Source organism: Mustela nivalis, assembly GCF_964662115.1.
Source record: "Mustela nivalis genome assembly, chromosome: 10".
Lineage (NCBI taxonomy): Eukaryota > Metazoa > Chordata > Mammalia > Carnivora > Mustelidae > Mustela > Mustela nivalis.
This window is the reverse complement of record NC_139029.1, coordinates 28,545,981-28,561,120: the sequence shown is the minus strand read 5'-3', so window position 1 is coordinate 28,561,120 and position 15,140 is coordinate 28,545,981. Positions and strand designations below refer to the sequence as shown.

The following is a 15,140-nucleotide window of genomic DNA, read 5'->3' as shown; positions in this document are numbered from 1 at the left end:
AATATCTTTAGTTTTTTTTTTTTAAATCATAGTTAATACCTTGATGAATTTTCTTCTAGGCTTTTTCTTACACATTTCTACATATAAACAAATATATGATTATGGGGTCATACTGTTCTATTTTATAAACTGAAACAATATATCAAATGTCTTTTTTTAAAATTTTTAATTTTTTATAAACATATATTTTTATCCCCAGGGGTACAGGTCTGTGAATCGCCATCAAATGTCTTTTTATATTAGTATATATTTATCATTTTTACTGGTTGCATAGTACCATACTATAGATGCACTATTATTTATTATGTAGAACACTGCCTTTCTTGTAGTGATAATTACTTTGGACATATTCAATTTGCAATTATTAAGAACAACATGAATGATACCATTGCTTATACTTTAAAGTGTTTTGGATTGTTGGATCAAAGAATATGTTATTATTAACATAATAAAGTTAAATAGAAATTTTCTCTATCTCAGAAGTACAACTAATTTTTAGAAGTTTGATGCTTTTGTAAATCTTTTCAATCGTATGAAGCTTTAGAAAAGGAACTAAAGACTTTAAAATCAGTTATTTAAAAAGTCCAAACTATCACTATTTGACATACCTAATTTAAGTAAACCTTTAAGAGAAAACAGATGATTTCTTCATGTTTCTTTCATGCAAATCTTAAGTGCACCCAAAGAGGAAAAATAGAACAGGACCTGACTTTAGAGCCACACTGATTTTCAATGCCAGTTCCAGCTGTGTGACCTTGGGTAATTTAAAGATTTTATTCATTTGGTTGGGGGAGGGCAGAGGGTGAGGGAGAGAGAGAGTACCAGGCAGATGCTGTGCTCAGTGTAGAGCTGGATGTGAGGCTTGAACCCACAACCCTGAGATCATGACCTGAGCCAATATTGAGAGTTGGATGTTTAGCCAACGGAGCCACCCAGCTGCCCCAACCTTGGATAATTTAGGTGTGCCTCAGTCTCCTTATCTGTAAACTGGGGAAACAATATTCCTACCTCATAAGGTTTTTATAAGGTTTTTGTGATGAATATATTGTTTAGCTATAGTATCCCAGTATTGTATTTAACTGTGTAACATTTCCCTTTATATAAGGGATATAGTACACACATGGATATTTTAAATGAAAGTTATGAAAACACTTGTCTTTTTATATTTCCTGTAGGATATATTTCCTCTTAGATACACTAGAATCTCTACCTTAATATGGAATGTACTGCTTGATAATCCAAGCATCTAAAGTATAACTTGCTCTGTTATTACACTGTTCCTTCCATAAAAGCAAGCTATGTGTCCTAAGTAGGTCAAATATTGTTACAATGAAAATATCTATAATACCACCATCACCACAGCCGTCTGTTTATTTCAAGAACTATTTAAAAACATTCTGCTAGAACAAAAATAGTTTAGAATTTCTGGAGTTCTTTTTTTATTTGTATTTATCTTGAAGTTCTGTTTTTTTAATTTAAGTTTTACTTAGTTAACTGGAGTTCATTTTAAGATGATAAAAATGTACACAATTGTTCATAGCTAATTAAGAATTTTATGAATATTCATAAATATTACTGAAATTTCTGATTTCTGAAAGTGCTCAACAACTGTCAGAAAGCCAAGAGAATTTAGACATTTAAACATGGATTAAAAAACAAATCTAAATTCTGATAGCAAGAGCCAGATCTGTTTCCTCTGATTTTCATTAAGTGCTGTATCCTACTGAATTATCAAATGAAACACTTTCATTTTCCTTTGTGTATAAATGAGATTTTAAGATCACTGACTTTGGTTATAATTTTTTTTTTAAGATTTTATTTGTCAGAGAGAGAGAGTACACACAAATAGGCAGAGAGGCAGGCAGAGAGAGGAGGAAGCAGGCTCCCTGCCGAGCAAGGAGCCCGATGTGGGACTCCATCCCAGGACCCAGGATCATGACCTGAGCTGAAGGCAGAGGCTTAACCAACTGAGCCACCCAGGCGTCCCAATTTTTATATAATCTTAATAGAGAGATTTGTAAGATCACATCAGTAGTTTTAGGAACCTGCCCAAAAGTTCTCAGTTAAACAAAGTAAAACAGCAATAAACTTCAACTAACAATAACAAGACTCTTTTCTTATAGGGAGTCCTAGAGTTTTGTTTTTTTTTTTTTTTTAAATTTTATTTACTTATTTTAAGTTATCTCTACACCCAACATGGGGCTCGAACTCACAACCCCCAGTTCAAGAGTCACATGCTCTTCTGACTGAGCCAGCCAAGCACCCCATCTAGAGTTCTATTCTTCATAGAGAATATATACAACGCCTCCTCCAGCTATCTTTTTTTTTTCTTCATTGCATTATGATGTCTAAACATAAGTGATTTAAAATTCCTGATAGCTTAAAAAATTCTTGCTAAGATTATCACAGTTCTCTAGGGAAAGAGGAGAGTAACCCGCACACGAAGAGAGTGATGCTTTGTTCATGTTTTTGCCATAGGTTTGCTTTAGGAAATAGCATGTCCTTCAGAATGGAAGAATTTATCTGTCTCCCATTTGATGGGGTTCAGAGTGAAGATGGCTGACTAAATAAACATGGGGAACTGGAATTTCCTTGGAGGCATCCTGGAGGAAGTTCACATCCACTCCACCATAATTGGAAAGATCTGGCTCACTATCCTGTTCATATTTCGAATGCTTGTTCTGGGTGTAGCAGCTGAGGATGTCTGGAATGACGAGCAGTCTGGCTTCATCTGTAATACAGAACAACCTGGCTGCAGAAATGTGTGCTATGACCAGGCCTTTCCTATCTCCCTTGTTAGATACTGGGTTTTGCAAGTGATATTTGTGTCTTCACCATCCCTGGTCTATATGGGCCATGCTTTATACCGACTGAGGGTTCTGGAGAAAGAGAGGCAGAGGAAGAAAGCTCAACTGAGAGGAGCACTGGAGGGGGTGGAGTTTGAAATGCCTGGGGACCGAAGAAGACTGGAGCAAGAACTTTGTCAGCTGGAACAAAGGAAACTAAATAAAGCTCCACTCAGAGGAACACTGCTTTGCACTTACGTGGTACACATTTTCACTCGCTCCGTGGTTGAGGTTGGGTTCATGATTGGACAGTATCTTTTATATGGATTTCATTTAGAGCCTTTATTTAAATGCCATGGCCACCCGTGTCCAAATATAATTGATTGTTTTGTCTCAAGACCAACAGAAAAGACAATATTCCTACTATTTATGCAAGCCATAGCCACTGTTTCGCTTCTCTTAAATGTTCTAGAAATTTTCCACCTAGGTTTTAAAAAGATTAAAAGAGGGCTTTGGGGACAATATAAATGGAAGGATGAGCATAATGAATTTTTTGCGAACAAGTCAAAACAAAATCCTGCCAAGTATCAGAGCGCATCTGCAAATTCACTGAAGAGACGCTCTTCTGCACCTGATTATTACCTGTTAATGGAAAAGCAAAAACACACAGCAGTGTGCCCTAGTTTAAATTCACCTGCATTTCAGGTGGATCCTGACAATCACAGCGGAAATGATGAGAAATGTGTTTTGGATAAACAAGAAATTGTACTTTCTGATGAGATGCACACACTTAGCGCTACCTGTAGTCATCTTCAACACTTCAGCTCATGTAATAATGAAGACACTCATAAAATATTTAGAAAAGAAATGGGTAACCCATTAAGGGAAAAGAGAGAAATTGATTGCAAAGACAGCAAAAGGAACCACTGCTCTAGAGGTCACTGTTCTATTCCAGGTGTTGCTATAGATCTGGACAACCACATGGGGCAGTCATCCCAAACAGCTTTCCCTCTACCTGCTAACTGTGCCTGGGAACAGTTGTGGCCTAGTGCTACGTGGGGTCCCTCTAAGGAAGATGAAAATCAGGTGTCACCTCCTAAAGGAAACCTGAAGGGCCAGTTCAGAGAGGGCACAATTAGCACCCTTCCTCCTTCCCAGGGAGACTGCCAGTCACTTGACATTCCAGATACTCCTGCTTCTTTGGGACAATTGTCCTTTGAATCTGATTTGGTCAGAAGCTGCAATAATCCTACTGCTTGTCCTCCAAATCATTTGGGGTTGCTGACAAACAACCTCATTGGTAGGCGGGCTCCCACAGACCTTCAGATCTGAACAGCTGTTGGCTTCTAGACATTCTGCATATTAAGCTATCACAGAAGTACCCTAGTGGTGGTAGAGTGCAGGCAAGACAAGGGTAGCCCTAAAGACCCGTTGTTAAGGCAGACAACTGCAAAACCATTTCAAAAAGGAAAAAGAGATTAATTCTGAATGGTGAAGGGGCAGTTTTAAACCCAAAGACATAGTTACCAAATCAGAATTACTTTTTCAGAGACTTCCTTTAAAATTCATGAAAACTGATTCTGGGAAAGTCACATGTTCAGAATCGAGGCTTACTGGTTTGGAAACAGATATTTCCCTGAAGGGAGTACAGCTTTAGGAGACTGTCCTTGTTCTACATAATTCTCCTTTCTACTTGCTAATCTTTTATTTCTGGACAATGGTTCAATTGTTTGTCCCTGGGACTTAATTTAATTTCTTTATTGACTGCAACCTGATGTCTCCTGAGTATAGTGATAATATTGCTGTCTAGTAAATAAAATTTTAAAAAGATTGATGGCTTTATAGCATTTTGATTCAGTACCCAGACTGGAGTCGTAGCTCTACACTCCCTGGTCCTCTAACTTCACCACTCTATTAACACTGCCCACCTTACAAGGATAGCATGAGAATTAAAATAAGAAACGTGTTTAGTACAGTGCCTGGCACACATTAAGCGCTCAAAAGCTTAGTACGCTACCGCTCATCCATCCTCCAGAGGCCCCTATCAAGCCCGCCACAAAACGAACTCCAAAAGTAAGAGCGGGAGCAGAAACACACGAGTCTAAGAACTCCTTTCCAGACATTGCATACCCAAGGGTTGCCCGGCGTCGGTCGTGCGCACCTTTTCAGCATGAGAGCCAAGAAACCGGCTTGTATAGGTTGCCACACCTAATGAGGTCCCAGCTGAGACAGGTCTGCTCCAGACGGGTGTCCGAAGATCCCACCCGGCTCCAGTCCCAGCGCTACCGGCCTCCGCAAGCCACGCCCATCTTTGGCCCCACCTGGACACCAGTCCGGAGTTACCAAAACCTCGCCTCTCGCTAAGCAACCGAATCGCGGCAAGGACCGGAAGAGGAAGGAGAGGTGCTGCTCCGGGAGCAGAGAGGCGGGCGTACGCAGCCTCCCTCGGCTTAGCCCACTATGGGGCACTCACAGCGTCCTGGTCGTCATGAAAACAGGCCACACCCCTGCGATCTCGGACCGTGGTCCGCAAGTACGCAGGCGCGCGCGCCCTTCCGCGCATGAGCAGTGCGGCTCAGAGCCCGCCAGCCACGGTCTCGGGCGCCAGCTACGCCGCTGCCGCTGTCACTATGGCCCATTACAAAGTGAGGGGGGCGCGGCGTGGCTGGGGGCGTGCGGGCGGTAGCCAGCCGCTGGTCGGCTGAGGGTGGGAATGGGGGCGCGCGCGCAGGTTTTGGGGGCCTGAGGTAGCGAGGCGGAGGCGGGGTTGCCGGACTCCCAGCGCCTTCTTCCTGCTCCGGCCCCTGGGCTTTGGCCACTGACCCGCCGTGTCTCCTCAGGCCGCCGACTCGAAGCGCGAGCAGTTCCGGAGGTACTTGGAGAAGTCGGGGGTGCTGGACACGCTGACTAAGGGTGAGCATGGGCTAGGAGAGGGTTCTTCGTGTCCACGCCGTGCTCTTTGGCGCTGAGCCCCCGACGGGCCAAGGCGTAGGGAAAGAAGGGGAACAGGTGGGATCTGTCTGGGGTCCAGCTAGGTGGGCCTCGGGGTTCAGCAGGCATTGGCGCACGTCTGGCTGTCGGACGGCACCGGAGTTGGGGTAGCCTCGCTCACACTACCGCTCTCCGGGCGGAGTGAAACTCTTGCAGCTGTTGCAAAGTCCCTCCGACTTCCGTTGCCTTGCCTCGAGCGGTCGCAGCGAGCACGTTTGCTAAAGACCTTGAGATCCCAATTCCTCTCTCCTTACAGTTTTTGCGAAGTCAAAATTATGTAAAGAAGCATTTTCCCCTCGAACAAAGGGCCAGTGGGAAAATTACCTGATTTCAAAGTTGCTTATAAAATAACTAAGTGAACTCAATCCCCAAAGTAGGCGATTCATAGTCTGGCTGCGGTTTTTCAACCCCCACTTTCGTAGGCTATACCAATTCCTACTCTGTGCAGATTTCATAAGTAGAATTACAGTTTAAAGAGCTTGAGGGCACATGAAAATGGTTATATTGTTTACACTTTTTAAGATGGAAGCTATTACACTGTATCTCTTTCTCCAAGGGGATTCAAGACCTAAGATGAATAAGGAGCTTCAAACTGGAGAGTTCCAAGAGATAGCTGGGGTACTGCTTACTTCATTAGCTCAGCAATAATGTGAATGTCAGCTATGTATCATTCAGCTCATTGGCTAGGACTTTCAAGGGTGTAGAACAGAAGAGCTGTCAGGGATGATGACTGGCTCCACATGAGAAGTGTGTGGGAATTAATTTGGTAACTGCTCTTGGCCGGAAGCAAAGGTTAGGAGAAAATTCTGGGAGATTAACTCTGGGTCTTAACAGAAAGCAGGACTTTTAATTCCCATGTATGGGCTGAGAATTCTGAATTGCTACCAACCTTAGGTTCAGGTACCAGTTTCTTTATCTCTTTGCAATTAAATTTCAGCAAACATGATAGGAGTATTCTATGAAAGTGCTGTGCTCTGTCCTCTCCTGAAGTGTCACAGAAGGTTCAATTTCATTGACCCCTCCCCTTTAAAAAAAACAACAACACTCCGTAAGTTAATTAACTTTCATCATTTTATTAAGGTCTCTGTTCCAGGCACTGGGGATACAGCAGTGGGATGGGGGAAAGCCCCTGCTCTAAATGACCTTATATTCTATTTGGAGGAGACGGATAATACATAGTGCCAGCCAGTGGGAAATTCTATGAATAAAAACACAGCAAAGGGGATAAAGAGCAACGGGTGTGCCATTTATAAGGTGTGATGGGGGAAGGTCTCAAGAAGTAACATTTGAGCAGAGATCTGGATGATATGTGATGTCAAGCATTCCAGGAAGGCAAGGAGGCCAGAGTGGCTGGACAGAGTAAAAGAATGTTAGAAGACAGATAAATGACCTTGGTGGGAAGTAACAGCCTTGTGGCCGTACATGGATCTTCCCTCGCGAGATTGGAAACCCCTGAAGGCTCCTTTTCCCTTGCTCACATCTACTGGCATCTGACTTCTCAATCTCTGTGGATTTCCGGTCTCCTAAATAATATCAGAGAATTTAGCATAATGTCTCTACTGATGTGACCTATTTAAAATTTGATTTTCAGTTTCAAACATGGGTACTTTATACATATTTAATTTTAATACAGCATATTTCCAAGAGGATCTGAAACTGCTTCTAACATTAACACACTAAAGGACGGCTAAAGATAAAGATAAGTCATATGGAAAAAGAAGCATTTGAGTTATTTTGAGTACATCAACCTCTAAAAATCCCTCCTGCTAAGGCAAAAAGGGAACACCAGCTATTGAGTTCTTATCTGATTAAAAGGAAGTATATTTCATCTATAGAAAAGCACAGGAAACTTGACATTTACATTATGTTCTGTAATTATCAACCTCATAGTACCACAGACAGAAATTTAGAAGCTGAAAGAAATGGGGTGGGGAAGAAGAGGTAGAAAAGGGTAAGAGTATTCATGTCTTATAATGTTAGTTGGCAGAGATCAGTGGAAATTAATGGAAGAAGAAACAGGTTTGAGTGTGTTATTTAAAGAAAAACATATTGAAGAGAGAGGGTGGTGGTGATGTAAACCTACCAATTTCTCAAAAAATAGGGTTGTATGTATACTTAGAAGAGTAACTATCAGAACTCAGTGCAGGGTGTTAAAAAGTCACGGCTCCATTTGATTTTTTCATACTGTCTATATATTTTGATGATTTATTAAAGCTAAAAAAGGAAGTGTGTAAGTTGTTTTACAACAGTTTTTAGCTTGGAGTCTAGAGATGGACGTTATTTGTGTGTAGTTACATTTTTGGGCTTTTGTCACTTTTCAAAGGGTTCCATGCACAAAAAATTTAACCACTGGTCTAGAGACTTTAATCTGAGTAGTAAATCCCAGGAGGAATTTGTTCAGTAGAAGACGAGCAAGGTAGTGCTCACATGAGCTTTTGGATACAAACTAAAACATCTATTTTAATGTTGATTTGAGCATGCAGATAACTGGTAAAGTCTTTGGTTGGTGGTTATTTAGCATGTTGTATATGAAACTATTCTTGAAGCACATTCTGAATTCAAAGCTTCTTTCAGTAATTACCATAGCCCTGTTGATTCTCTCCAAAATTTTTCTCAAATTTATCTACTTTATTTTCACCCCCCCTCACTCTAGTGCAGGTTGCTATCTTTTTCAGCTGGATTGCCACACCTGCCTCTTAACTGCTCTTCCTGCCTTCATCCTTGTCCCATTCAGGATCTTCCATACAGTAAAGAGTGATCCTGTCACTCTCCTGCTAAAAACTGTTTAATTATATGCCTGTTCTAAGGATCAAAGTCTAACCAAACTTGCAGGATCCTCCCTGGTCTGCGTCCTGACCACCTTGCCAGCTTCCTTTCCTGCCACATTGTTCACGGCTCCATCTAGCCATACTTGAATTTTCGGTTCCTCAATGTGTTGTTCTCTTGCCCTACCCACCCCCTCACCTTCCCATTTTATCTGAAACCCTCATAACCAAGTCTCAGGTCTTATTTCCCTTTGTTAGGGAGCCTTCCCTGGTTCATTAGGGTGAGTTAGGTGTTCTTCCAAAGTGCTCCCATAATCCATCATCCTGTATTGCCACTTGATGCCTTTTTTTTTTGGTCTAGTTCTTTGCTTTTGCACTAGACTGTAAAGTTGTTGAGAGCAGGGACCTTAGCTGCCTTGTTTACCATGGTATGGCAGTCCTAGCAATGTGCTTGGCGTATAACAGGCATTTAACATTTACTGGGCTATATAATTTTCAGGCATTCAAATTTAAGACTTTAATTGTTGCTTTTTTCTGCTTTTTGATTTGCAGTATTGGTAGCCTTATATGAAGAACCAGAGAAACCTAATAGTGCTTTGGAGTATCCTTTTCATCTTTCAAGTCAGAAAAAGGACTTATTTTTGAACTCTTATTTTTTCACATAGATAAATATTTAAAGTATTTTTCACGATTGAAAAAGTTACTTTCCTTTATGTTTTGCGATGATGATCTCTGGGTAAATGGTGGTGGTAAGGTGGGGTGACCATGATCAGAGATACTGATACTGCTCTGAGCTATTTCATTAGTTTCATTCAGCTCAAGTAAATTCTTAACTTTGGTATTAGTTTTTTAAAGCATCACTTAGGAGCTGCTACTCCAGAAAATCCAGAAATAGAGCTGCTTCGCCTAGAACTGGCAGAAATGAAAGAGAAATATGAAGCTATTGTAGAAGAAAATAAAAAACTGAAAACAAAGGTAAATGTTTTAAAAGAATTCATGTTAAAAATAATTTCACCCTTAATGATTAAAAGAGCAAAACCTCACTAAAATGGATAGTAGGGGAGGAAGGAGGATAAAAAATCTTGATTAACTGCAAGGCTGAACTGATGCTCTATCTAGAAAACCACAAATTGTAAATAGGACAAGCAATGTGTGGTCAAGAAGAGCTTCTTGGGAACCTGCATCAAGAAAAAGATGAGGGGGGCGCCTGGGTGGCTCAGCTGGTTAAGCCGCCAACTCCTGATCCCAGCCTAGGTCTTGGGATGTTAGGGTCTTAAATTCAAGCTCTGCATTGGGCTCCACGCAGAGCATGGCGCCTACTTTAAAAAAAAAAAAAAAAAAAAAAGGATGAGTACATTGGTTAATGCTGCTTATGAGTAAATGGAGTGTTCTGGGAGTCCTAAGCACTTGATCTAAGTAGGTCATTGTAAGGTCAATGCTTTGCGAATGGCACCTCTCAGAGTTGTGCAGTGTGTAACCTGCACAGTCATATGTGCTGGCGCTGTAATGTGTTTATCTCTATAAATTTGTTTGCACTTAATTTTGTCTGTGCTCAAGTTTTTTCTCTGTTGAAACTCCTGTGAGACTTTTCATAAACTTCAAATTAGTCAACTCTTAAGTCTTTGAGGTTTTTCCACATTCTGAATCACGTAACGCATTTTACATTACTCTAGGCATTTCTTATAATGTGATTTATCTGCTCAACGACCTTGCGAGATAAGCGAAACAGGTACACAAAACGATTTATAGGTAGAAAACTAAAGCACAGTGAAGTCTAATCATCTTCTCAAATCTCTCAACTAATTGGAATAACCTAAATCTTAGCATAACAGAAAATACAGCCTCTTAAATAATCCAAGATTCCACAATACAAATTATCAGTTAACTCTTTGGCACCATTTAAGTCAAAGACATGAGCTCCTCTTCACTGACTGGCTAGATTAATATATGTTACATTATTCTTTTTTCCTGCTTTTTAAGAGAAAGTTCAGTAAACTTTTGTTAAAGAGTTAAGTCCTTTACCAGAAGCCATAGCATCTTTGGGAAGAAAGAGACAGATTATTGCATTATTAAGTATTTGAGCAGTGCAGTCATGAACTGAAATTCGGCACTGGTTTCCCAGTAATTTTAAAGGTTTATATGAAAAGAGTTTTCATTACATTTGATTGTATTAAATCTTAAATTGTATAAATCTTAAATGGTTTAAAAATGGATAGGATATTCATATAAAGTTCCTGATTCAGTAATTGAATAGTTAACTACTCATTTTGTTACTATTAAGTTTTTTTTACCCAATTTAGAATAAAATTCACCTAAACTCCTCTGTCTTTGCCCTATAGCTTGCTCAGTATGAACCACCTCAGGAGGAGAAGCGTGCTGAATAGGATCCTTCTCAGTTGAAAAGACACTGAAAAAATGGTTTTGTATGACTTGAATAGTTTGTATAGTATATAACCTTTTCTGAACAGATGCTCTAGAACTCTTTTAATATGTTGAATTCACCTATCACACTTTAACTGTTATAAACACATATACTTAGAATCACCAATAAAAACTCAATATAACTTTCTTTGGGTCTTAAAAGCAGGAGAATCCAAAGTGAATCCTGAAAAAAAAAAAAAAGTCTAAACACAGCCATCTAATTCATTACCTTAAAAGACATTCTGTTTATTAGTCTGACTAGCAATGATGGTACTCCTTGTATTTTAGCCAAGAAAGTTCAGCATGGAGCTGTTCCTTGGTTCAGTGCAGGATATGAGCACAGCTACAGTCATCCGTTAAAATGAAGATGACACTGTTGTTTATATCCTCTGAAGGCAGCTGGAGAGATCAGTGTGACAGAAGATGCTTTTGCATGGGTTCCCGTGAATCTTCTGCTCATGTTTATATAATATGGAACAAGTAACTCTTCTTTGCCACCACTTTGCCTTAGATGACTGTGTGTGTGCCAGTTGGAACTCTGACACCACGTTTCCTTCTATGCAATCATGCCCTATCTGATGATGTTGCCTTGCTTTGCTTTGTGCTTCAGTGGGTCCTAGCTGCACATTGGCCTGTGTTGTTTTTCAATTTGCTATACTAGCAGTTATCCTGATTGTAATTTATATAACTTCAAACAGGATCACACTGTTTCCCTGCCTTACTTAGTTGCTCAGCTGAGCACAGAACTGAGGCAATATAAAATTCTGGGTTCATGCACAAGCTGGGATGAGAAGGGGAATGAGCCATATATTGTGGAAAATTATAGTTTGCGGGTATAATTATATAGTGCTTTTTCCCTCAAAGTATTTTTCTAGCCTTGAATTCATTTTATCTTCATTATCCCTGTGAAGTAGGTACAGCAAGTATGAGGCGAGGTTGGGTGCTGAATTTTTAGGCCAAAGACTGATATTAATACAAATTATCTACTAACTATAGAACGTTGGGCACTTCAGTTAACTGCTCTGAGATTCACTTTCCTCATCTGTTAAATGAGAAGAATAGTATCAGTGCTGCCTACCTCACAGGGTTGTTGTGAGGGTCAAATGGAATGTATGTGAAAGATCTGCAAATGGTAAAGCACTGTATTCTTGTTTGTTAGTCCTATTCCTTTCTTTTGGAAGACCTACAGTCAGATGTTTTCATTTTATTGGTGACTTATATTCCTTACTGACTGACTTGACATTATTAAGAGTCATCCTGTCTCATGTATTCTAACCCTATTGTTAGAGAACCTGTTTTTACTCTTTGATCAAAACACACGTAGAAAACAGAACACATCAATGAAAGCTGATTTAACTATCAAAAGCCTCAGCACTTGCTGGAAACTGTGACCGAGCTAATTGTAAGGGCATTTTAATCAGTCATGTTGGCAAGAATGTGGCAATGGTCTGTGTCTCTTCTAGTCACAAGTTTGTTTTTGGAGGGGGGCCAGATACTGTTGGAAGAACATTCACTTGAATCGGTTTATCTTTTACCAGTTTGAGTGCCTCCTACATGCTCAGCAGTAGGCTGAGTGCTGGGTGTTACAGAGATGAATGGCTTGAAGTTAGGTATAAGACATGTACATCAGCAATTAACAGTGTGGGATAGGAAGTGCTAAGAACCATAAGAACAATAAAACGTGGCCCCATGGGGATTTTTGAAGAGAGGGAGACTTGGTTTCTTTAAACAGCTGGTATGACAGTCCCTTTGTGGAATACAGACAAGCAGAATTTTTTTTCTGCCTGCTGACCCTCATTTGCTTCTCTACTATGGGACTAGTATTAGTGTTTACATAAGTCAGGTTACTGTCTCCTGCACCATCTTTTTGGACAGAAGGGCAACCAGTGGGTTGGATAACCGCATTTTTAAGAGGAAACTGACCTGTTTAAACTGTTGTATCAGTCAGTGCTATTTAAGAATTCAGAGTCAGCCTGGCCTCTGGAGGTCCTCTTCATCATTTCTATCAATGATATGGCTGAAGAGAATGTACAAGAAGATGTTCAATGGAGTAGAAAAAGGACGTCATCCATTCAGATCCTGCTATGCTTCATTCAGCTGCGTATCTATAAAATGTAGATTTCATATCTTACCTACCTCACAAGGTTGTTGTAAGGATCAAATTAAATATAACAGATGAAAAGTACCTTGTAAATTGTAAAGGACTACGTATGGGTCACATGGTGTAATGTCAAATCTATAAATGACACAAAGTTGGCTGGTTGGTAAATTATATTGAAACCAGTTTGAAAATGATAAACTGGAGTACCCCAACTTCTGGGCCTAAGCTAAAAAGCTGAAATGTCAAGTCTTATGTTTAGGTTAAAAAATGCAGTGATACAAGTTTAGACACTACGATTGCTGACAAAATATTAGTTCCAGTGATTATCATTATGAACCACATATACTCTGGATATTTAAAAAAAAATTCCATCTGGGAAGCATTAATAGAAATACTGTCCAGGTGCAAACAGTCATCCCTAAGGCTGTATTGGTTAGTATTGAATTGCAGGCGCTAGACATTTGGTGGAAGCTCAAATGCATGTAAAAAAGCAAATGATCAACAGGGAGAATGCATTTAAAAATACAAGGTTGTGGCTTGTATACGGTAACCACTAGCCACATCTGAACTACAGTTTAAAAAATTCAGCTCCTCAGTCACAGTAGCAACATTTCAAATGCTCAATTCACAGTGGCTACTATACTGAACAGTATGGTTGTAGAACATTTCCATCATCACAGAAAGGTCCACTGTACATCAGCATAGAAGGGATGTTCAAAGGAACGGAGTATGTTTAACATGAACAGAGAAGACTTAGTGGGTAATGAAGACTGCAACCTAATATTTGAAGGGCTGTCATGAAAAAGATGGAAGACTACTCCTGTATTGCTCCATTTTAAGCTCCAGTGAGTGTGATTTTTAGTCTAAACAGAAGAATTCCAAACAAAGTTTTACCTCAGTGGATGTGCCTGCCTTTTGAAATAGTGACCTCTCTTCCCTTGGAGCACTGAAGTGTACGCTGCATTATCTATCAGCTGGGGTGCTACAGAGTGGACTCTGTTTAGGAGAGAGATTGGACTAGATGACCTCTGAGGATGTGTCCTACCTTCAACGTATATATTCAGATGTAACTAAGGCCCAGATTTGGCAAGAACATGCTTTCCTTTCATAATCTATAAGTTAAAGTTTTTAGAAAATCAGCGCCACCGCCATCACCTCCATTTTAAGAGGAGGCTCTTGTTCTGTCAAATTTCCAATTCTAAAGCCTGATTGTCAAGAGTGAAAATTCCTCTAGCTTTCTCAAACCAATCTAGTGAAAACATTTTGGTTTGCTTTCATTATTCATTCCTTTGGTCTGTAAGCTGAAGGTCACAGCAGATGTAATGTTCTATGGGGCCAGGGAAGGGTAAGTTACATGCAAAGTAGACTGGGTGTGGAAAAAGGGGAAACAATCCTTCTGATTTTGAAGTGGTAGTAGTAACCACCGTCTGATTTGCTGAAGGGGGAGCATAAGCTGTTCTAGCTTGGCTGCATTTACTTTCCTGCTACATGCTAGATCGAACTGTATCACACCCTGACTCTGCCTTTGGTTGAGGCTTTACCTTCACTCAGGCTGGCTCCTCCTCCCTATCCCTGCATATCCCAACCACATCCATCCATCTAGACCTGCTCAGACGCCACTTCCTTACAGACTTTCTCACCCTCCCAACTCCCGAGCATTTTTACCTGTACCTTTGACCTTTACGCTTCGTATCTCGTACCGAAGCTACTTACGCAGAGATCCGAGCTCTATTAATCTCCGAGCAACATGAGGGCAGGCAGGGTCCGAGTCCGTTTCAGTTTTTGTGTCCCTTGTCCCCCCCCAGGACATCGCGGGCATCAGTAAATACTGGTTGGGCGAGTACCATTGTAGGAGCACAATCAGTTCTTCCCCCAAATGCCCAGAGAGCATCTCTCGTTGCGACGGCCTCCAGAGCTCCCAAGCAGGCAGAAGAGCGGCGAGGAGCAAGGCGCGTGGCTGGGCAGGACCGAGGCGCTCGGTAGGGCGGAGGGCAGAGGGCTCGGCCGGCCGGGGCACCCTCCTCGTGACTCCTCCTCCCCCCTCCACGGCTCCAAGTCAGGTGATTCCGGGCACGT

The 15,140-nt window shown here is 40.8% G+C and overlaps 2 protein-coding genes and 2 long non-coding RNA genes across 8 annotated transcripts in view; 2 read left to right on the top strand and 2 right to left on the bottom strand.

Moving 5' to 3' along the window:
* LOC309842603 overlaps positions 1-5,184 on the bottom strand; it is a 69,114-nt gene extending 63,930 nt beyond the window's left edge. For 2 of the 4 annotated variants that reach the window (XR_014299689.1, XR_014299690.1), the window contains exon 1: positions 4,948-5,183. This is a non-coding gene — a long non-coding RNA (uncharacterized lncRNA). Of the gene's footprint in view, positions 1-4,916 lie in introns of all 4 variants that reach the window. The other 2 variants (XR_014299688.1, XR_014299691.1) reach the window with 2 other exon arrangements.
* GJA9 (gap junction protein alpha 9) lies at positions 2,449-4,616 on the top strand. Its single transcript, XM_082687008.1, has one exon. It carries the CDS (start codon positions 2,574-2,576, stop codon positions 4,116-4,118), a length of 1,545 nt encoding a protein of 514 aa, XP_082543134.1. The 5' UTR covers positions 2,449-2,573; the 3' UTR covers positions 4,119-4,616.
* Positions 5,185-5,289: 105 nt separating the features above from the next.
* On the top strand, positions 5,290-12,121 carry MYCBP (MYC binding protein). 2 transcript variants are annotated; one of them, XM_082687020.1, is made up of 5 exons: positions 5,290-5,431; positions 5,627-5,699; positions 9,095-9,143; positions 9,388-9,517; positions 10,882-12,121. In XM_082687020.1, the coding sequence occupies exons 1-5, from the start codon at positions 5,348-5,350 to the stop codon at positions 10,924-10,926; spliced, it is 381 nt and encodes a 126-aa protein (XP_082543146.1). In that variant the 5' UTR covers positions 5,290-5,347; the 3' UTR covers positions 10,927-12,121. The 2 variants fall into 2 exon arrangements, with proteins under 2 accessions (XP_082543146.1, XP_082543147.1); XM_082687021.1 differs by lacking the exon at positions 10,882-12,121 and adding an exon at positions 10,216-10,340 and having other exon boundaries at positions 5,314-5,431.
* Positions 12,122-12,657: 536 nt separating this feature from the next.
* LOC309842602 lies at positions 12,658-15,122 on the bottom strand. Its single transcript, XR_014299687.1, has 2 exons — positions 14,778-15,122; positions 12,658-13,068 (listed from the first exon to the last, which is right to left on the bottom strand). It is a non-coding gene; the product is annotated as an uncharacterized lncRNA (long non-coding RNA).
* Positions 15,123-15,140: the final 18 nt, after the last annotated feature.

What these genes read in the sequence shown, in the direction of transcription:
- GJA9 (XM_082687008.1), top strand. Translation starts at nt 2,574, where the DNA reads ATGGGGAACTGGAATTTCCTTGGAGGCATCCTGGAGGAAGTTCACATC.
- MYCBP (XM_082687020.1), top strand. Translation starts at nt 5,348, where the DNA reads ATGAGCAGTGCGGCTCAGAGCCCGCCAGCCACGGTCTCGGGCGCCAGC. An exon ending in TCACTATGGCCCATTACAAA is followed by an intron (nt 5,432 to 5,626) that starts GTGAGGGGGGCG and finishes GTGTCTCCTCAG; the next exon opens with GCCGCCGACTCGAAGCGCGA. An exon ending in ATAAAAAACTGAAAACAAAG is followed by an intron (nt 9,518 to 10,881) that starts GTAAATGTTTTA and finishes TTTGCCCTATAG; the next exon opens with CTTGCTCAGTATGAACCACC.